The 23,006-nt window shown below is 40.4% G+C and overlaps 1 protein-coding gene across 4 annotated transcripts in view; it reads right to left on the bottom strand.

The window, feature by feature from the left end:
- Positions 1-23,006, bottom strand: part of TWSG1 (twisted gastrulation BMP signaling modulator 1) — a 112,559-nt gene that overhangs the window by 33,926 nt on the left and 55,627 nt on the right. For 2 of the 4 annotated variants that reach the window (XM_058438656.1, XM_058438657.1), the window contains exons 4-5: positions 17,257-17,523; positions 14,371-14,481 (exon numbers count right to left, since the gene is read on the bottom strand). In XM_058438656.1, the coding sequence (XP_058294639.1) occupies positions 14,371-14,481; positions 17,257-17,523 (378 nt within the window). Of the gene's footprint in view, positions 1-11,449; positions 14,482-17,256; positions 17,524-23,006 lie in introns of those variants that run through there. The other 2 variants (XM_058438658.1, XM_032152810.2) reach the window with 2 other exon arrangements.

Here is a 23,006-nt window from a genome sequence, read left to right as displayed (position 1 = left end):
ATTCCTGACATTGCTAATATATAATATGTTTATATTGAAAAGCAAATGTTCAGATGTCCCTAGTATTTCAGCAGACTAGATTGCCTGGGAAAAGTTCCAGATAAAAAATAATAAGAAATGCTGACAAAATATAACCAAATATATATATATATATATTTTTTGAGATAGGGTCTTGCTCTATTGCCCAGGATGGAGTGCAGTGGCATCATCACAGCTCACTGCAGCCTCAAATACCTGGAATCAAGCAATCCTCCCACCTTAGCCTCCTGAATAGCTAGGACTACAAGGCATGTGCAACCACACCTGGCTAATTTTATTTTTTCTAGAGATGACGTCTCACTGTGTTGTCCAGACTGGTCTTAAACTCATGGACTCAAGTGATCCTCATGCCTCACTCTCCCAAAGGGCTGGGACTACAGGCATGACATGAGCCATCTCACTCAGCCTCAAACCTTTTTTTTTCTTTTAATATGCAGTTGGGCTTGTAAATAATTAAGGAAATTCCTCAGATTAAGAAAAGAAAGAAGTCTGATGCTGAAGCTGAAAGTCAGAATGACACTGCTATGAGGCGTTGGCCTTTGGAAGGTAGAGATTGTTGTTTAGAGGCCTTCTCTCACCTCCCATGGAGCTGAGATTCTTGATAAAAGGGTAGACTGGAAAAAATTCTCTTTCTGACAATAGTAGAACAAAGGACAAACAACTGTGTTGGTATGGCTCTGGATAGGGCAAATGTCTCCCTGAAAGTTCACGATCATGAAAGTTCATGCCTTCGTGCTATTCTGGAGTTCAAAAATGTTTCCTACAAATTTATACTGACTCCTGTAAACTGAGAAATTAACATCAAGGGTTTCTGGGCTGGTAACCCCCTGGAACAGCTGTAGAAGGAAATAAAAATCCTCCTAAAAACTATATATCCACAGCCCAAGTCTCCTAGAAATTACCCAGACAAAGCTCCGCTGAGCACGAGCTTACACTCCAAAAGTATAAAACATGTGGAAAGAGGCCACCATACGTACACTAGAAATTAAAACTTTAGCCATTGGAGTCAAAGACATCAGAATGCTACTCTGCCAAAGTCTTTAGCTACTATAAAATCATCTCTGGGTATCATTACTGCCTTAGTGACTGCCGATTTCATTTGACCACCAACTCATAAACACACATTTATCATGCTGAGAGAGCCTCAGAATAAAATTGTCCCACTGATAAAACATTTTGAAATGCCCACAGTTTCCTGTCAGTAATTGTCTGTACTCCACAACCAATTTAGGCACAGTCTACCAATATATGCTTTACTCCTCAAATACCAATAGGCACGGATTTTAAAAGTTTAATTATCAACACCCTAATTGATTCTCTCAAAAACAACAACAACAAAAACCCAAACTGGAAGAATCTACTAGCAGTACCCAGAAGAAAATCTCTGCAAAAATCCAGTAGAAAAATCCACTTAAATAAGGGGCAAATTCAAAATAGTTAAGAAAACACAGAACATAATCTTGGACTCTATCCAAAGGCAGTGAATACATGATCAGACTCACATCAAATAGAAGGAATATTAAACACAATTTCTTGTATTCCATACTGAGAACTTAAAAATCAGTAAGCCTTTTTCATAGGTTCCCTGAATCTCAAGTATTGGACCTGATAGAGTTCTTACATTTTTTGGTTGCCCATTTTTAGTACCTAGTATGTATCTGGATAAAGGAAATAAAAAACTCACTGGGCGCGGTGGCTCACACCTGTAATTCCAGCACTTTGGAAGGCCAAGGCAGGTGGAGCACCTGAGGTCAGGAGTTCAAGATCAGCCTGGCCAACATGGCAAAACCCTATCTCTACTAAAAATACAAAATTAGCTGCGCGTGGTGCATGCCTGTAATCCCAGCTACTCAGGAGGCTGAGGCTCGAGAATCACTTGAACCTGGGAGTCAAAGGTTGTGGTGAGCCGAGATCGCGCCATTGCATCCAGCCTGGGCAACAAGAGTGAAACTCCGTCACAAACAAACAAACAAACAAAACTATAGAAAATTATTATTGCATTACTCATTTATGAATTATGAATAGCTTGGAATAATAGTACAACAAGTGGCAATTGAGGAATAAATCATTGTTTATGGATATTTATCATGCCCTTTATTAAAACTCAAAATACATTTTCTTTCCTAAGAAAATATGTTACACACTTGAGATTCAAACTGGCCTTCATAGATGTTCTTTTTATATTTTAGCTAAAAGAATACTTCTTCTTTTTTTGTCTTTTTTTTTTTTTTGACATGGTCTAATTCTGTCCCCCAGGCTGGTGTGCAGTGACATGATCACTGCTCACTGCAGCCTCAACCTCCCAGGCTCAAGTGATCCTCCTGCCTCAGCCTCCTAAGTAACTGGGACTACAGATGTGCACCACCACATCCAGTTAATCTTTTACTTTTTGTAGAGACATAGTCCCACTATGTTGCCCAGGCTGGCCATAAACTCCTGGGCTCAAGTGATCCTCCTGCCTCGACCTCCCAAAGTGCTGGGATTATAAGCATGAGCCACTGAACCTGACCAGGACTACATCTTGACTGATTTACTAGATTACATTAGGAAGAATTTTTAACATGTCAGACCAGAAAAAAATTGTGAGGCCTCAAATAAAGAATATTTAAATATTATTAACCCGTGGATTTCCAGTTGTTCTAGTTTGTGTGGAAGTGGGTTTCTAAAAAGAACACTTAAAGCTGAAACCTTTTCTGAAGCATATCTAGTGAAGACCTTTAGCTTTTACATGTGCTTTATCCTAAGCCCTTTTTCTGCTAATCTCTGTATTTCTTTTGGGGATCCACTGCTCCCCCACTGTGTCCTGGTGACTTGGGAGGATTGACTTCCAGTCTGGGCCAGTGGGAGTCTTATCTGATGATCTCTTCCTGTTGAGATTGACATGTGAGCCTGGTGTAGTGGAGGGCTCCCTGAGATTGTGGCTGTGCAGAGTACCAAAGAGCTACAAGCAAGAGACCATTTCCTGCACTTGGACTTGCCTAAAGCCATGGTATCCCAAGGCATTTCAGGTATCTGAGCCTTCTCCCTAGTATTTTCTATTGTTTTTTTCACTTGAGCTAGTTTAAACTTGATTTCTGTCATTTGTAACCAAACCTCCCCTATGAGAATACTAAAGGGAGTTCTTTAGGCTGAAATAAAAGGACACTAGACAGTAACCCAAATCCACATGAATAAGTAAAGAGCACTCATAAAGGTAGCTAACGAGATAAACATAAAAGACAGTATCAACATGTTTTTTGTTTGTAACTCTTTTTTCCCCAGCTATCTGATTTAAAAGACAACTGCATAAAGCAATAATTGTAAGTCTATGTGATGGGCATACAAAGCATAAAGATGTAACTTGTAAGACCATAGCATCCCAAAGGAGGAGAGAGGAAATGGAGATACATAGAAACAAAGTTCTTGCATACAACTGAAATTAAATGGTATTAATCAAAACTAGATTGTTAAAACTTAAGATGTTAATCGTAATCCCCAGGGCAACTGCTCAGAAAATAACTTATAAGAACATATAGTAAAAGAAATGACAAGAGAATTAAAATGGTACATGACAAAATGTCTTTAATGTAAAGAAGAAAGGGGCAGTAAAGGAGAAATAGAAAAAAAGACAAAAGACAAATAGCAAACACAAAGCAAAATAGCAGATATAAATCCTTCCTTATCAATAATTACATTAAAAGTAAATGGATTAAAATTTCTGTAATTAAAAGGCAGAGATTGGTAGCATGGATTAGAAAACATGATCCAACCATATGGAGCCCACAAGAGATACACTTTAGAGTCAGACATATAAATAGGTTATAAGTAAGAAGATATAAAAAGACATAGCATGCAAAGAGTAAACAAAAGAGAGCTGAAGTGGCTATACTAACATCAAACAAAATAGTTTTTAAAGTACTAATTGCCACTAGAGACAAAGATATTTTATAATTATAAAAGGGTCATTCATCAAGAAGATTTAAGAATTATATACATATATGCACCTAACAAGAGCTCCAGAATATATTAAGCAAAAACTGACATAATTGAAGGGAGAAATAGACAATACAACAATAATAGTTGGAAACTGCAATACCCAATTGTCAATAATGTATAGAACGACTAGATAAGAGATCAATAAGATAATAAGTGACCAGATGTGTTAACGTGGTATAAGTCCTCTTATACCATGTTACCAGATCTGTGCTGTCTACTAGCCACACATGGCTACTGAGCACTTGAAATGTAGCTAGTCAAAATTTGGATGTGCTGTTAAACATACACCAGATTTCAAATAATACCAAAACAAGAGAATGTAAAATGTACCATTGGTAATTTTTATATAAGTTATATGTTAAACTGCTAATTTGGATATATGGGGTTAAAGAAAATATATTATTCAAATTAATTCTACATGTCTCTTTTTACTTTTTAAATGTGGCTATCAGAAAATTTCAAATTACATGTATGATTCACATGTCTTGCTGTCCTGCAAGACTACTTCAGAAACCAGAGAGAAGAGTCTGTGGTCTATGGTTTTAATATGGAAAAATCTCAAGGCTGAGCCTCTTGTTCAGGGATGAGAGTCACTGCAGACTAATCAATGAAGTTTCAACCAACTGGTCCAGTCATGGATTGTATATGGTTTTTGGCTTAAAAGAAATAATTTATTCCACCTTCAAATAGCACAGAGAAACTAGAGAATATTGATCTTTTCTAGAGAAATTCAGCCAAAGAGAAAAATGTAAGTGCATTAAATGAGAAATTCTATTACACAGATAAAAAGACCACTATTAACATGTGAAGTTATCCAACTCATATATACATCTTCAAAACCAAGAACCTCAGAAATCGCTATTAGCTAACTTCATCTAGATCATTTTAAGTCATGCCTCTTTTGATAATCACAAAATCTCATCCTTCTTTACCTGCCACTCTGTCTAGAATCAGTGCTTTTCTAGCTGTGCCAGGGACTGCCTCTGCACTTTCAAGTTGGACATAAAATGTCATTCTAGGGTGGGTATCTACAGCCAAGTAAACAGGCAATTACAACACAGAGTGATAAACACTATGAATGGGAAGTGTTTAGGATGCTATAGGCACCCATGCATAGTGGAGATGGCTTGGGCCAATCATTCTCCCCTTCTTCATTCCCTCCCTACTTACTAACAATCCTGAATTTTATTCAGTTGCTAATTCCTTGTCACTCTTGCAAACAGTGGTAGCCAATGAGACATAAACAATTGTTGTTGGATGGGCTTCCTGAAGGCTGACTTGGCTTGGAGGTATATAATTTTTACACTAATCTCCTTCCTTCTTGGAAAGCAAATATGATGGTTGGGGCTCCAGAAGGCATCTTGAGGCCATGAGACAAATTTTAGGACAGCAGAGCAAAAGGAAAGCCTACTTCCTGGTGACAATGTAGAGCCCCCATTCCAGATCTGGTCTATGTATTTTCAGAATTCAAGTTATGTGAGAACAACCAATCTCTAGTTGTTTAAGCTACAATTACTTCAGGTCTCTATTATTAGCCATTAAAAAATGAAGGGACCAAATAGGGGTGGAAGGGGAGACTAGGAAAGCTAGGCCTGTGGTCTGCCATGACAAACTCCTGAGAATAAAGGCCCCTGGAAATCCTCAATGGAAACAGGCTTCCATAGAAAGACCTCAAAGTTGTGGCCACTAGTTAGGCAAAGCCATCTGAGATAACTCAAATTCTGCATGGTATTATTTTAGAACAGTGGTATGACTCTTAGAACATGAAAAAAATACAAGGGTCCATTAGATTCAAAGTTCTTGAACCTGATATTCAAAACAGACTTATTTCCATATTTGAGAATTTCACCAAAGGGTACTTAGAGAAAAAGTCAAAAATATATCTTTTCTCTTTTTTTAGACAGAGTCTCACTCTATTGCCCAGGCTGGAGTGCAGTGGCACATCTCGGCTCACTGCAACCTCTGCCTCCCGGGTTCAAGCGATTCTCTTGCCTCAGCCTCCCCAGTAGCTGGGATTACAGGCATCTGCCATCATGCCTGGCTAATTTTTGTATTTTTGTAGAGATGGGGTTTCACCATGTTGGCCAGGCTGGTCTTGAACTCCTGACCTCAAGTGATCTGCCCGCCTTGGCCTCTCAAAATGCTGGGATTACAGGCGTGAGCCACCATGCCTGGCTGAAAAATACAAAAACATATCTTAAGAACCAAAGATATGCAAAATCCAGTCCACTCATTGACCTGGGTGGAAAGGGCAGACTTCTCTGCAAAGTTGGGAAGACACAGGTAATGTGTATCACTTGGAACTGAGAACAACGTCTCCCTAAACCTGATGCTTCCTTCCTGGGTAGGAAATCATTTAGTGTACCACGGGCCTTTCTCTGCCTTTATATTCATTCTGCCTCTGAGCAGAGAAACAACATGACTGGCAAATTTGGGAAGAAAACTGGGCATACTCTTTGTCTTGGTAGTAAATTATTTGTAAAGAGCATGTATTTTTCCCTGCCTGTCCAGGGGCAGGCCCTTCTTGACTTATGTTTTGGGTGTGTCTGGCTAAATGTTGGCTAAGTCTTGTCCTCTAATCTGGCCTTCTTCGGTTTCCAAGTTCTCTGGCACCTATTTTACTGAGGCCATAGAAACCTCTGTGACCTGTTTTGCTTAACCAGAACCTGTTTTTCAACCATGGAATGATTTGGAGGATCTGGGATAAAAGACTCAAAACTATATCATTAGAACTATTGTGTTAAGAATGGGCATATTTGAATATTTTAGAGGATTTGGCTTATTAGAACACAACCTCACAACTCCAATTTAAAATTGGTGTGAAATTGAATGAGAGTTGATTCTGAGTTGAAATCTTCCTGTTTATGTGCAGTACTGGAAATTTCAACAGGCTCACCTCAATAGTGAGTTTATTAGCTGTTGAAGTACTCAGCAAATACTGAATGAGGGCCCTGTAAAAATGATTATTAGATATATATTTAGGCTGCTAGAAGAAATATTTGTAGACTGTTTTTAAAAACTTATGGAAGAACTAAGTTTGATTTTGTAAATTAAATACATTAAACATTAATTTTAAAAATGAACATTAGTTTCTGTGTAGTGTCTTCTGCAAATAAAATTCGCCCTCAAGGACACCAAAAAAATTCACATCATCATGCATGGTCTTCTTGCTAGGTTGCTAAAGAAGTCCCTTAGTCTCCCACAAAGCCTGCATGGGTCAGCAGTCTAAAAACCGCCTCAGCCACGTGGCTAAAGGTGTATCTGCAATATTGCAAATGGCCCAGTGGAAACCTGGACACCAGGCTGAAGTGTGGGAAGCGGAAGTGTAGGGTAATGATGAAGTTAGGATGCTGCTGAGGAATGCCCTGGGGTCAAAGGCTACACCATTGTGAGCCGCTCAGTGAAAGGTGTGAGGAACGGACACAGAGGGACAAGTGTCTCAGATTGATGAAATCATACTTACAGGGGGAGTGACAGCGGCTCCAGGGGATGTCCACCTGGACTGCTGAGATGGGCCTGGTGGTGAGCAGGGACATGCTGCCTGGATCTGAGAGGTCTGCCGCACAGTTGGCACTTACTTGTCTGAGGGCACTGAGGAGCCACTGTTCACTCGCCATCACTCATCCACAGAAGAGCTGGTGCCCACTGAGTGTGAGACATTAGGTGCTGGGGAGCTGTGTTTAGGGCAGTGACAAACCAAAGAAACAAGGTCCCTGCCCTCAAGGGCCCCACAGTCTAAGAGGAGGATGCATGATAAACAAGTAACCAATGAATACTTTTGGAGAGGTGTCTGCTGTTAAAGAAAGCAGACAAATGGGATGGGGGAGTGGGGGGGGGGCTGCTCTTTTAGAAGTGGGGTCAGACGGCCAGGCACAGTGGCTCAGGCCTGTAATCCCAGCATTTTGGGAGGTTGAGACGGGTGGATCACTTGAACTCAGGAGTTTGAGACCAGCCTGGCCAACATGGCAAAACCCCGTCTGTGCCAAAAATAACGAAAAATTCGCCAGGCATTGTGGTGATCCCAGCTACTTGTGAGGCTGACGTGAGGAGGATCGCTGAGCCAGGGAGGTGAAGGCTGCAGTGAGCCAAAATGGTGCCACTGCACTCCAGCCTGGGTGACAGAGGGAGACCCCATCTCAAAAAAAAAAAAAGAAGGGAGGTCAGTCCAAGAAGCCACAATCTGCACAGAAAGCAGGTCCAGCAGGGGAAACGACTCCTGCGACAGCCTGAGGGTGGAGAGAGAGGGCAGCACGAGCTTGGCCTGCTGAGGCCGGAGTCAGCAGTGATGGGAGTGGGGATAAGACATGAGACAGGAAGGGGAGATGCCGGCCGAGGCTGTGAGACAAGGAGTCTTGGGACACAAATGCAGTCCACAAACCCAGGGCTGCAACGCATTCTGTCTCATTGTTTCCTTGGAATCAAGTAAAATCCGACTCTGAGGCTCATCCCATCCAACACTGGCCAGGAGAGAGGCTCTGTCACCCATCTTGGGACTCACAGAACGCTGGCAGCAAGTCTGGGGGGCTTTGGACAATGAGGGCTGGGCTGCTAATATTTCTAAGTAGAAACCCTTGGAAAGAAGCAACTGTAGGCTCGGGTTCCCCGTGAACCATGGGCTGAGAGCGCTGTTCTCCACGGTCAGGAGACCTGGGCCTCTGGGACCTACCTTCCTGGCCCCTCTCTCAGGCCCTCAAAGGCCTCCTTCTCTCCCTTCCCCTAGCAGAACACCCCGGAGCCAGGGAGGCTTCAGGTAAACAAAAGACAGGTTCTCTGCCCTTGCTCGACTTCCTAGTGGGTAACTCATACCTTTCCGAGGCAGACGAGCGCAACGGCCTTACTATTTGCCTGGAACTGGGGGTGGAAGCAGTAATTACTGGTACACATGATCTAGAAAGATTACGCTGGCTGCAGAGGGAAGTACGTAAGTTAGACGGGCAGGAAACACATTTCTGCCATAAAGATATTTCGCCGGTGACTGTGCCTAACTTCAGGGGCTATCTTCAGCCCAGTGAGGGAAGTCCTGTCTCCCTGACTGGCGGGGCACCTGCATTCTCCAGGCGTCATTTGGTGAGTCACAGCGCAGACTCCAGGCTTCCCAGCACTACTGGGAGGGGGCAGAATTCTTTTCCTCTTTGCATCTGCACGGAGAATTCTCATCTCAAAATCCAAACCTTGGAGTTGTTGCTGACCCCACACTTCAAGCAGACTTTAAAAGGAGGTAGAACATATTTACTTTTTTTTTTTTTAATTGAGACGGAGTTTCACTCTTGTTGCCCAGGCTGGAGGGCAGGGGCGCATTCTTGGCTCACTGCAACCTCTGCTTCCCGGCTTCAAGCGATTTTCCTGCCTCAGCCTCCTGAGTAGCTGGGATTACAGGCACGCACCACCACACCCAGCTAATTTTTGTATATTTTAGTAGAGACAGGGTTTCACCACGTTGGCCAGGCTGGTCTCGAACTCCTAACCTCAGGTGATCTACCCGCCGCACCTCCTTTGGGAGGGATTACAGGCTTGAGCCACTGCGCCTGGCACACATTTACTTTTTACTGGTTAGTTAAAGCTCAAAGGTCAAAGAGCTGTAACGGCTAACACCCACCCGCTAATGGCGCTAATGGCATGTCTGCCTGGCTTACTGAGCTCAGTGCGTGCCAGGTCTGGAGCAGCCCCATGGGGCCGGATGCGACATGTTGTCTGCAATGTCTCCTGGAGCCTCAGGCTTGGATGCCTCCTCTCCCAGCTCAGCTTCACTCTCTCTGACTGTCTACATGACTAGCTGCTGGGTGGACACCTTCAGCAACAGTACAGCTTTCCTGGTCAAACGTTGTATCTGTCCTTGAAACTCATCCTACCTTCCGAATGCCCCAGGTCCTTTCTTAAGTCACTCAGGCTGTCCTCTTGAGTTCTTCCTCTCTCTAGATCCCCCAGGCACAAGGCTGCCAAAACATGGACTCTGAAATAAGGTGGATTTTGCCATGGCAGCACAGCTTATGGCTCTCAGTTCTAACAGTATCCTGTGGGAGAGCTGAGAAAGGTTTTCCCCTACCTTGATCCTTCTGCAACTCCTTGCAACCTTTAGATCATTCTTGTAAAGCTGGTTGGCATCTGAAGGCCCACAGAGCAAGCAGAATAGTAAAGTATTCATTTAAAAGGTTCCCCCATATTGGAATAAAGCATATGAAAAAGCAGACAGCAAAATGTTCTAAAATCTGTTCTGAGAGAATCTGTAGAGACATCCTGAGAGACAAGAACATTCTTTGCTGATTGTTTTTTTTGTTTGTTTTTTTAAGACAGGGTCTTGCTCTGTCACCCAGGCAGAAGTGCAGTAGCACAATCATGGCTCACTGCAGCTTCCACCTCCCTGGGCTCAAGTGATCCTCCCACCTCAGCCTCTAGAGTAGGAGTTGGCTCCTGCTGGTGGGTTCGTGGTCTTGCTGACTTCAAGAATGGAGCTGCAGACCTTCACGGTGAGTGTTACAGCTCTTAAAGATGGCACAGACCCAAAGAGTGAGCAATAGCAGGGTTTATTGTGAAGAGCAAAAGGACAAAGCTTCCACAGCGTGAAAGGGGACCCAAGCTGGATGCTGCTGATGGCTGGGGTGGCCAGCTTTTATTCCCTTATTGGCCCCTCCCCACCATGTTCCATTTCTGTCCTATAAGAGTGCCCTTTTTTCAATCCTCCCTGCGATTGGCTACTTTTAGGATCCTGCCAATTGGTGTGTTTTACAGAGCACTGATTGGTGCATTTTACAACCCTCTTGCTAGCTACAGAGCACTGATTGGTGCACTTTATAGAGCACTGATTGGTGCATTTTACAATCCTCTTGTATGACAGAAAAGTTCTCTAAGTCCCTACTCGAACCAGGAAGTCCAGGTGGCTTCACCTCTCATCACCACGCCTGGATAATTTTTTTATTTTTATAAAGATGAGGTTTCACCATGTTGCCCAGGCTGGTCTTGAACTCCTGAGCTCAAGTGATTCGCCCACCTCAGCCTCCCAAAGTGCCACTGCACCCGGCCCGCTGATCACTTAAACACTATCTTCTTTAGACAGAAATGTCAAATTACGTCTATGCTGAAGTTAACAAAAAATATGACTCACTCATTTCAATTTTTTATTAAAATACTTTTTTGTTAATAGGGACAACCAAAGAAAAATACACAATTTTATATGTTGTAGATCATATAAAATACAATAAACATAAACTCTTGGGAATGCAGAATAGATTTCAAAAATCTTAAAAGAAGCTTTCATAAAAATAAACTTTAGAAATGTGGCTTGTATTTACTGCATTTTTCCCGAAAACTTTCTTTTCTCCATTTTAATGCCATCCTGATTATAAATAATGGTTCAAATTTCTAACATCTTATCAATTTTGCTTCCTGGAATTTTAGAAATCACATGTCTAAATGAAGACCTCTTTTTTATACCACCCTACATAAACACAGAACAGATTTTATTTAAATTACCATTTGATTTGGCACTACTATTGTAAATACAGTTTTAGTAATAATTAAATGTTATGGGGGAAAAACTAACAGAAAAACCTGCTAACAAGCACAAGTCTTACTATAAGAAAGGATCTTTTATATATGGCTTTTATGACACCCACTGATTTAAAATCTAGTGCTTTTTTTTTTTTTTTTTTTTGAGACGGAGTCTCGCTCTGTCGCCCAGGCTGGAGTGCAGTGGCACGATCTCGGCTCACTGCAAGCTCCGCCTCCCGGGTTCACGCCATTCTCCTGCCTCAGCCTCTCCGAGTAGCTGGGACTACAGGCGTCCGCCACCACGCCTGGCTAATTTTTTGTATTTTTTAGTAGAGACGGGGTTTCACCGTGGTCTCGATCTCCTGACCTCGTGATCCGCCCGCCTCGGCCTCCCAAAGTGCTGGGATTACAAGCGTGAGCCACCGCGCCCGGCCTCTAGTGCTTTTAAAATCTGGTTATAAAAAAAGTAATAACCTAATTTTTTATTAAAAAAGAAAAAAGAATTTTTACCAAAACTTCAATATAGAAGTGAATGTGCTTAGAATGGTAATAGAGGATCTAACTTTTAACCAGGCTATCAACTTCTTGAATATTTACTTTCAATTTGGAAAAATATTGTTACTCAGAACCTGAAATATATTATAAAAATGGAAATGGAATCTTTTAGGTGAATTCTTTCTTTCAGCCCCTCATAAATCAGAAAAAATAAGCCAAATTTGAAGGCAAAAGATCATTACATTTAGGGATAGTTTCTAATGAGAGAAATCAAGGTAAGAAAAATCAATTAAAACAATGTGGTTTAAGAAATTATCCTCCTAATGTAGGGGGTGGGAAACAGATATTACATTTTAAAATTTAATGATGAAGACCTAAAAAATGATAAATGCAGTTTTAAAATATTTGTTGTCATCATTAAGAAAACATTAGGCATGTTGCCAACACACACACAAACATCACTCCACTCACAGTAGGAAATGACTGAAAAACAGCAGAGTTGAACTGCAGCAGGAGGCTGCAGATTCCTTTCAGCTTTCTGTCTAAAGTTCCAGGACACTTTCAGCTCTACAGGTGCTCATGAAGAAGGGGAGCTAAATGTTTTCAAGGCACTTTTAAACGAGGCATTCTAGGTAAAAGGAAGAAAAGGAGACCCTAATGTTTTCCTACCAAAAAATATATCCATGAGCTAAATCTCAGCTTTTTAAAAGGCTAAAATATCTTGAATATTCATTAGAGTTATCTGAAAGAGCAGAAAAGGTATTAAGACCTTAATTTATAACAGTTGATCATAATATTACAAATGATCTTTTAACTAACTACTATTCAGATCATGAACAATACAAAATGTGTCCAAGAGCATTATCTATTTTTATATACTAAAATATGTAGACGTATAAAGAGGTATTCCTAAAAAGTTGCTTGTAGTTCAAATATGCACTAGAGCAAGTAGTAATTTTGTAAAATTAAGTCTGTAATATAAATATTTATGTTTTTCATTCATGCTTAAAGATTGAGATTTTATTACTATGAAGGGCACACAGTATCTTTATTGAAACGTTTATTGAAACATTATATAAAATGTTGACTAAATTCTGTAGTGTATTTGGAGTGAACATCATCTTGAATAGAGATTTTAAAATTTCATAATCTTAACCTCTGACGATATGATTATACTTGTTTAAAAAGAACATTATATCCAGATATAAACTTAACAAATGAAATATTACAAAATATGAACGTAGATAGTTTTGTTTCCCATTATAATTCCCAGCATTTTCACCCTGCCCTGTTCATACGAGTCAATTCTCTTCTTCAATTCCTGTCCCATCACCTGTCTGCTGAAAAACACTGCTTTGTCTTGGCTAAGGCTGCACAAGTTCAGTCTTGTACCAGCTCAGCCTCCCCTTTCAGCGACACCATTTCCCTACCAGGGTACAAGCTGTTTGCTGGTGCTCTAGGTGGAGTCTGATTTGGCATTTTTTCCCCATCCCTAGTGCTCTTTAAGCTGGTACCTGAAGTCACAGAAATGCTTTTGCTTGCTAATTATTTACTCCAGCAGTGCATTTAAAGCAATTTCATAGGTACACCCTGAAAATCTTGGTAAAGATTCTTCATCACTGCCTATGTCAGCACTTTGGGCAGGGGAAATGGAAGAGAATAGGAAACTTTCTCTAAAGCTTTGTCAACACATGTATTATAGAATGGATTCCACTATGTAGGAGTTCTCAATTATAAAATATGGTAAGCATTTACATTTTAAAACCAACATAAAAGGGATGAAATTAAGCTTTTTATGATGATATTTTTATATGAGTTATCAGAGTAGTATATCGAATATCTACTCTATTTATAAAATGGATAAAACAAGGCACAATGAGGAATGATGTGCAACTATAAAAACTAAGTGTGCTAAGAGTGGCACATGAAGAAATCATAATTCACATCAACATGCTTCTGCTAACACTTTCAAAGCAAAAACCTTTTGGAATGCTAGAGGAAAACCACATCAGGCTTCATGTTAAAAACCTCAGATCTTTCAAGGAATTCTCTGTGCACCTGCTTCTCATATGACCAAAGTTGTACATGTATTCAAAGGAAAGGGCTTATTGCTAGGGGGCAATAAAATCAGTAAGAACAGTTATATAATTAAACACATCACTGGCTATGTCATATTTTTAAAAGAAACTTATTCCAAAGTCTTTACAACTTAACTTACTGGGATTCTGATACAACCAACAGCCTTACAGAATAACTTTTTATACCTATTATTTTACTAAGTTGCTTTGGTTTGCATTTGTCTTCTTTAAAACATGCAGTTCATACATTTGACAGTTTTACTACCATAGTCAATACATTCTGGACCAATGCACTCACAGCAGGCATTATGAAACCAGCGATATTTGGATGCTCCCATGGACTCACAGGATATTTTACACTGATGTATGGACATGCAGTCATCAAAATAAACCACAGTACACATGTGTTCTGAAAAACAAAAATTTAAGATTTCAGGGCAAGAAAGAAGAAAAACAAAAAAATGCTTTATTACCTAGTTGAATATTAACAGTTATTTATCTTAGTTCTCTTATTACTGGTCTGTACATGACAAAGATCAGATATAGGAAAAAAGATCTTCATTTATTAATTATGTTGAGAAGGAAGTCAGATTCTCCCACTACATCTGAAGAAGGCAAAGGGCTTCCTTAGCTTCTTTTATTAGATTTCAGGCTTTGATCGAAAGGTTGGATTATTGGGCTTAAAAACATTTGCTATGTTATACAGCTGTGCTTTTAAACTGGGCATTTCCTTTTTTTTTTTTTGAGATGGAGTCTCACTCTGTCACCCAGGCTGGAGTGCAGTGGTGCGATCTTGGCTCACTGTAGCCTCCGCCTCCCAGGTTCAAGTGATTCTCTGCCTCAGCCTCCCGAGTAGCTGGGATTACAGGCATGTGCCACCACAGCCGGCTAATTTTTATATTTTTAGTAGAGGAATCAGAGAATCCACAGAACTAAGTAGAAAATGATAGATCCATATGTTAAAAACAGACAACAAATATAACTGCAAATGCAGGCCAGGCATGGTAGCTCAAGCCTGTAATCCCAACACTTCGGGAGGCCGAAGCAGGTGGACCACCTGAGGCCAGGAGTTTGCAACCAGCCTGGCTAACATGGCGAAACCCTGTCTCTACTAAAAATTCAAAAAATTAACCGGGCATGGTGGCAAGTGCCTGTAACCCCAGCTACTCGGCAGACTGAGGCAGGAGAATCACTTGAACCTGGGAGGCGGAGGTTGCAGTGAGCCGAGATTGTGCCATTGCACTCCAGCCTGGGCAACAAGAGTGAAACTCCATCTCAAAAAACAAACAAACAAACAAACAAACTGCAAATGTAGGAGGAGCAGTAGAAAGAGGCTAACTCTATCTGGGGGAAGAGGTGCCCAGGAAAGATGTCACAGAGAAAAACTTTAGTTGTGTCTTGAAGACAGCTGGAGTTTCCAGGAATTAGCTTCTAGCTAATTGCTTCATAAATTTTAAATAATCTTTGAGCAAAATTTATGAATTATTATTTAATATCTGTTATGTTGATTATTTACATTTTAATAATGGAGAAAATGATAGCAAAACATATTATTATTGCATTCCATATGTTTCTAATGTTTTCCAAAATCTAGCATTTGTTTTACAAAGTACTTTAACCTAAAAGGGAATAAGAAATCTCACACTGTCATTTAACAGAAGCTGTTCTGCCTTTTACTATTAATGTTCGAAGCTCATACTGTTTTTTGTGTTTTTGTTCTTTTTTTTGAGATGGAGTTTTGCTCTAGTTGCCTAGGCTGGAGTGCAATGACGCAATCTCAGCTCACCGCAACCTCCACCTCCCGGGCTCAAGCGATTCTCCTGCTTCAGCTTCCCAAGTAGCTGGGATTAGGCATGCGCTACCACGCCCAGCTAATTTTGTATTTCTAGTAGAGACGAGGTTTCTCATGTTGGTCAGGCTGGTCTCGAACTCCCGACTTCAGGTGACGCACCCGCCTCAGCCTCCCAAAGTGCTGGGATTACAGGAGTGAGCCACTGCACCCGGCCCACACTGTTTTATATAGGTAGGAATGTAATGGAGGGCACAGCTAATAGTCAAGTAAGAGTACAAATTATACTATTTATACATAATTCACCTCATGTTTTAAGAAATAATTGCAATTTTCATAAGTGCTTTATGCTTCCACAGTAAAATTATATGGTGCCTTTTATCAAAAAATATCAAAGATTTTATAAAAGTCACATGCTCTTTACATTCCAAAATTATGATATGACCTATCTTCACTAATAAATGCTCTTAAATATGCTTCTGTAATTTGTATAAGTTATTTTCTCATTTAATTCCTTTTCTGACCAACAGCACCCATTTGCAGAGAACTGGCTGGGGTTAGTTTATGCCTGGAAATGAGATGTCTGGAATACCAACTTGCTTATAAATAAATTTAGCTAATGACTTTGGCATCATTTTAGTAGGGGTGCTATTATAAAAATCTGACTTCATGGGATACTCTGAATGTTACCTGACAATGAGCAATATTTTATTAGAGAAGCAGCATTGTTGCTATCTTATGAACAGAATAAAGCCTAACACAAATAAATACCAGAATTAGGAACAATTATCTATTTTCCAATACAGTACAGCTTCTGCTGCCAGGAGTATGGAGGAATTTTGACAGTATGCTGACATGCCTCTTTATCTTTTTTTTTTTTGGTGAGACGGAGTCTTGCTCTGCCACCCAGACTGGAGTGCAGTGGTGTGATCTCAGTTCACAGCAACCTCCGACTCTCAGGTTCAAGCAATTCTCCTGCCTCAGCCTCCCTCGTAGCTGGACTACAGGCGCCTGCCATCACAGTCGGCTAATTTTTGTATTCTTAGTAGAGACGGGGTTTCACCATCTTGGCCAGGCTGGTCTTGAACTCTTGACCTCGTGATCCACCTGCCTCGGCCTCCCAAAGTGCTGGGATTACAGGCGTGAGCCACCACGCCCGGCCGACATGCCTCTTTATCTACTCAAGGATCGGAGATATTTTTTTTTCTCTCATCCTTCTGGCATGTGCCTCTAGATATGATGGGATCAGGGTTATTGAGTCTAGAATTTATGTGAGATGATACAAATTCAAAACCAAAAAGCTGCTCCAAAAGATGGTCTTATATAGGTTTTACAGATTACATAGACAGACCACATGAGGGGGCGGAATGGAGAAAGTCAACTGTTGGCAGTTACCTTTGTCACTGGAATAAGGTGTGTGAACATTATTGCTGGGAACAGACACATTCTGGTGGTGTGGCTGGTTCACAGTTTCTAAAAATGAAACCAGATTCTCATGATGTGAAAGTTCTTCTGCAACAGGGAAAGAAACGATGTTCCAATTTAACTGAGTATCTCCTTCTGTGAGTGCCCGGAAGAGAGAAGGGATCGGTTCATGCAGCTCCTCCACTGTGCTCTTTGAAGTTGGAGGTGTGTCACTATAATTTCGAGGATTACACATACCTGGGTTGGGGGTAGTAGCATAAGATTTTGTTAGTTACTGCCTTGCAATCAGAGCTACAACACGTTAAAATTATGTAACTTCTAGGACTACACGTAGATATTTTCCTAGCTTTTTTTTTTTTTTTTTGCTGGGTGAGCCTAAATGATGATATTCTACCCCAGTAGCTTCAAGCATACTGAACGCTCAGATCTTGTTTTTTGAATACCTAATAGGAACCAGAGCTCCTTGGAGGAAAGACTGATTTGAAGGCTGGGTCATGAAAGTACAAAATGAGCCAGGAACACATTTGTGCCAGAAAGTAAGGAAATGCATCATGAATGACGGGACATGCTGAAGAGACACAGAGGCCAACTGAAGGGGCTCCTACTGGTTAACAGACAATTTGAGCATTAAAATAATAATAAGCTGAGCGCAGTGGCTCACGCCTATAATCCCAGCACTTTGGGAGGCCAAGGTGGGAGGATCACTTCAGCCCAGGAGTTTGATACCAGCTTAGGCAACATAGCAAAACATCATCTCTACAAAAATAAAAAATATTAGCTGGGTGTGGTGGTGCATGCCTGTAGTTCCAGCTACTTGGGAGGCTGGGGCGGGAGGAGTTCTTGAGCCCAGGAGATAAGGCTGCAGTAAGCTATCACTGTACACTGGACTCTAGCCTGGGCAACCCCATGTCAATCAATCAATCAATCAATCAATCAAAATGGATTACCATCTTGTAAACAAAACAAGAACCAATGAGTTCTTATATATAAATAACAAGAGAAGGGAATGATATTCCTTACCAACTGATAAATGTAGAAGAAAGGAAACAGAAAATCACCATTTGGCACTATCACAGGGGTTTGATTCGGATAGAAGTGGTCAATGGATATTAAGTCTGATGGGTGACTGTTAGATAAGAACATACTGATGTATTCTTGGAAAGCTCTCCACAAAATACTAATCACTTACAAAAAGTCATTAATAATGACTTTAATGTGGAAAAGTCTGGCGGGCACCAATATGATCAGAAGATCAAAGTTAACATCACCAGTGATGGGAGGTGGTGATGTTGCCAAGAATGTGTGACATAAGTCTGATCACAAGTAAACATCAGGTACATCAAGGCTGAGGGAAATCCTGTATAGTCAAGGTCTGTACTCTTTAAACACTGTCAAGAGAAAGACTAAAGGACTGTTTCAGATTGAATGAGTCTGAAGAAACATAACTACTAAACACATCACATATTCCTGGATAGGATACTGGGCCAGAAAGAAAGAAGAGGTACCACTGGGACAGCTGGTGACACTGCATGGGGTTTGTGGATTGGGTAGCAATGTTATATTGATATTGGCTTCCTGATTTGAAAGGCTGTATGTCAGTTTTTAGGAGAATATCTTTGTTGTTTGAAAATATAGACGGGAGTGTTTAGTGGTAATGGGACATTGTAAAGCTTGCTTTGCAAAGATTCAAAAAAACATGAATGATCATGTGTGTGCATGCATGTGTGTGCATGCATGCGTGTGTGTGTGTCTGTAGGGAGAGGAAGGGTATTGAGCAATGAAACAAATGCAATGATAAAATGTTTTTGTAAATTGACATAATAATTGTATTTATGAGTTACAGTGATGATTCAATACAATTACGAATAATGATCAGATCTGGGTAATTAAAACATCCATCATCTCACTTTTGTGTTGGAACATTCAATATCCTCCTTCTAGCTATCTGAAATGTGTAATACATTATTGTTAACTATAGTCATCCTATAGAACTACAGAACACTAGAGAACTCATTCCTCCTATCTAGCTGTAATCTTATATCCTTTAACAAATATCTCTCTATCCTCCTGTTCCCCCTACCCTCCTATCCTTCTCAGCCTCTACCATCCTCCATTCTACTTTTTACTTGCATGGAATGAACTCTCTTCTACCTTCCACATATGAGTGAGAACGAGAGCATGTGGTGTTTAACTTTCTGTTCCTGACTTATTTCACTTAACATAATGTCCTCCAGTTCCATCTATGCTGGCATGAATGACAGAATTTCATGCTTTTTTGTGGATGAATAGCATTCCATTGAGTATAAATACCACATTTTCTTTATGCATTCATCTGTTGTTGGACACCTAGGTTGACTCCACATTTTGGCAACTGTGAATACTGCTGCAATAAACACAGAGGTGCAGATGTCTCTTCGATATACTGATTTCCTTTCCTTAGGATAAATGTATAGTAATGGGATTTCTGGATATGGTAGTTCTATTTGTGGTTTTTTGAGGATGCTCCATACTGTTTTCCATAGTGGCTGTATTAATAACTGGGGAATCTGGGTGAGGGAAAATATAAATCTTTTTATCCTTCTGGCAAATTTATCTATAATTGAGATTATTTCAAAATGAATTATTAAAAAATAATTTTAGGTCAGACATCATGGCTCACGCCTTTAATCCCAGCACTTTGAGACACAGAGGTGAGAGGACTGCATCAGGCTAGGAGTTCAAGACCAGCCGGGACAATATAGTGAGACTCTGTCTTTACCAAAACAAACAAAAAAATTAGCTGAGCATGATGATGTGTGCTTGTAGTCCCAGCTACTCAGGAGGCTGAAGTGGGAGGATCACTTGATCCCTGGAATTCAAGGTTGCAGTGAACTATGACTGTGCCACTGCACTCCAGCCTGGGTGACAGAGTGAGACCCAGTCTCTAAAAAAAATAAATAGATGAAAATAAAAATAATTTTAAAAGGAGAAAAATGGCAGGAGAGAATCAGAAACAGAGTATAGAAAACTTTTTCAATGAGTTTTGCTATAAAGGGGCAAGCTGACACAGTGTTTAATCAGCCCCAGCCTTCAAGCTGTCCCAGCTGACACCAAGTGGATCAGAGAGGAGGTATCCCCACAAAACTCAGCCCCAAATGCAGATTTGGGAGCTAAGGAAATGATTCTTGTTCTTTTAAGCCACTATGTTTTGGTGTAGCTTGTTTAGTAGCAATAGTTACTGGAACAGAACCCTCTGGGTTTCTTTTTGTAAGCATTATATAAGCATACCTTATTTTATTGTGCTATATTTTACTGGACTTCATAGATGCTGTGTGTTTTATAAATTGAAGGTTTGTGGCAACCCTGCACTGAGCAAGTCTATCAGTGCCATTTTCCCAATAGCATGTGCTCACTTTGTGTCTCTGTGTCACATTTTGGTAATTCTTGCAATATTTCAAACATTTCATTATTATTATAACTGTTATGGTGATCTGTGATTACTAATCTTTGATGTTACTATTGTAATTGTCTTGTGGCAGCAGGAAGTGCCTCCATATACAAGCTCAATTGATAACTGTTGTGGTTGTATTCTGACTGCTCCACCAACTGGTCATTCTCCCGTATCTCTCCCTCTCTTTTGGCCTCCTTTTCCCTGAGACACAGCAATATTGAAATAAGACCAATTAGTAACCCTACTATGGTCTCCAAGTGTTCACGTCTCTCACTTTAAATTTAAAAAGTTAGAAATGTCTATCTGCTCTCTTTCACAGTAAACGAACAAACAAATAACCCAGTATTTTTTAAGCCAAAAAAAAGAAAAAGAAGAAGAAAGCTTAGTGAAGATGGCATGTTGAAACCTAACACAGGCCAAAAGCTAGGCCACTTGTGCCAAACAGCCTAGTTGGGAATGCAAGGGAAAAGTTCTTGAAGGAAATGAAAAGTGTTACTCTGAACACATGAATGCTAAGAAAGTGCAACAGCCTTACTGCTGATATGGAGAAAGTTTGAATGGTCTGGATAGATCAAACCAGCCAAAATATTCCCTTAAAGTTCAATCCAGAGCAAGGCCCTCTCTTCAATTATGTGAAGGCTGAGAGAGGTAAGGAAGCTACAGAAGAAAAGTCTGAAGCTGGCAGAGACTGGTTCATGAGGTTAAGGAAAGAAGCCATCTCTATAACATAAAAGTGCAAAGAGAAGCAGCAAGTGCTGATGTACAAACCGCAGCAGGTTATTCAGAAGATCTAGCTAAGTCATTGGTGAAGGTGGCTACACCAAACAACAGATTTTCAATGTAGATGAAACAACCTTCTATTGCAAGATGATGCTATCTAGAACTTTCCTAGCTAGAAAGAAGTCAATGCCTGGTTTCAAAAGCTTCAAAGAACAGGCTGACTATGTTGTTGGGGGCTAATGCAGCTGGTAACTTTGTGTTGAAACCAATGCTAATTTACCATTCCAAAAACCCTAGGGCATCCATAAGATTTATGCTAAATCTACCCTGCCTGTACCCTAGAAATGGAACAACAAAGCCTGGATGACAGCACATTTGTTTATAGCATGGTTTACTAAATATTTTAAGTCTACTGTTGAGACCTACTTTTCAGAAAAAATGATTCCTTTCAAATATTACTGCTCACTGACAATGTACCTGGTCACCCAAGAGCTCTGATGAAGACGTACAAGGGGATTAATGTTGCTTTCATTCCTGCTAACACAGCAGCTGTTCTGAAACCCAAGGTTGAGGGAGTTATTTCAACTTGCAAGTCTTATTATCTCAGAAATATATCTTGTAAGTTTATAGCTGCCATAGATAATGATTCCTCTGACGGATCTGGGCAAACTACATTGAAAGCCTTCTGGAAAGGATTCACTATTCTAGATGCCATTAGGAACATTCATGATTCATGGGAGGATGTTAAACTATCAACATTATCAGGAGTTTGGAAGAGAAGTTGAGTACAACATTCATGGATGACTTTGAGGGGTTCAAGACTTCAGTGGAGAAAATTACTGAAAATGTAGTGGAAATAGCAAGAGAACTAGAATTAGAAGCGGAGCCTGAGGATGTGACTGAATTATTGCAATCTCATTATAAAACTTGAACAAATGAGGAGTTGCTTCTTATGGATGAGCAAAGGAAGTGTTTCTTGAGATGGAATCTACTCCTAGTGAAAATGCTATAAACATTGTTGAAATGACCACAAAGGATTTGGAATATTACGTAAACCTAGTTGTTAAAGCAGTGCAGGGTTTCAGGATTGACTCCAATTTTTTATTTTTATTTATTGAGAGAGAGTCTTACTCTATCACCCAAGCTGGAGTGTAGTGGCACAATCATAACTCACCGCAGCATTGAACTCTTGGACTCAAGTGGATCCTCCTGCCTGAGCCTCCCAAGTAGCTAGGTCTAGAGGTGTGCACCACCAGGCCCAGCTAATTTTTTCCACTTTTTGTAGGGATGGGGTCTTACTATGATGTCCAGGCTTGTCTCAAACTCCTGGCCTGAAGCTATCCTCCTGCCTCAGATTTCCAAACCCAGCCTGGGTTTATAGACATGAGCCACCGCACCCGGCCTAATTTTGAAAGAAGTTCTACTGTGAGTAAAATACTATCAAATAGCATGACATGTAATAGAGAGCTATTTCATGAAAGGAAGAGTCAACTGATGCAGCAAACTTCAGTGTTATCATATTTTAAGAAACTACCAGCCAGTGTGATGGCTAATGCCTGTAATCTCAGCA

This window comes from Hylobates moloch, unplaced genomic scaffold (genome assembly GCF_009828535.3).
Source record: "Hylobates moloch isolate HMO894 unplaced genomic scaffold, HMol_V3 SCAFFOLD_5, whole genome shotgun sequence".
Taxonomy (NCBI): domain Eukaryota; kingdom Metazoa; phylum Chordata; class Mammalia; order Primates; family Hylobatidae; genus Hylobates; species Hylobates moloch.
This window is presented reverse-complemented; position numbering and strand designations above follow the sequence as displayed.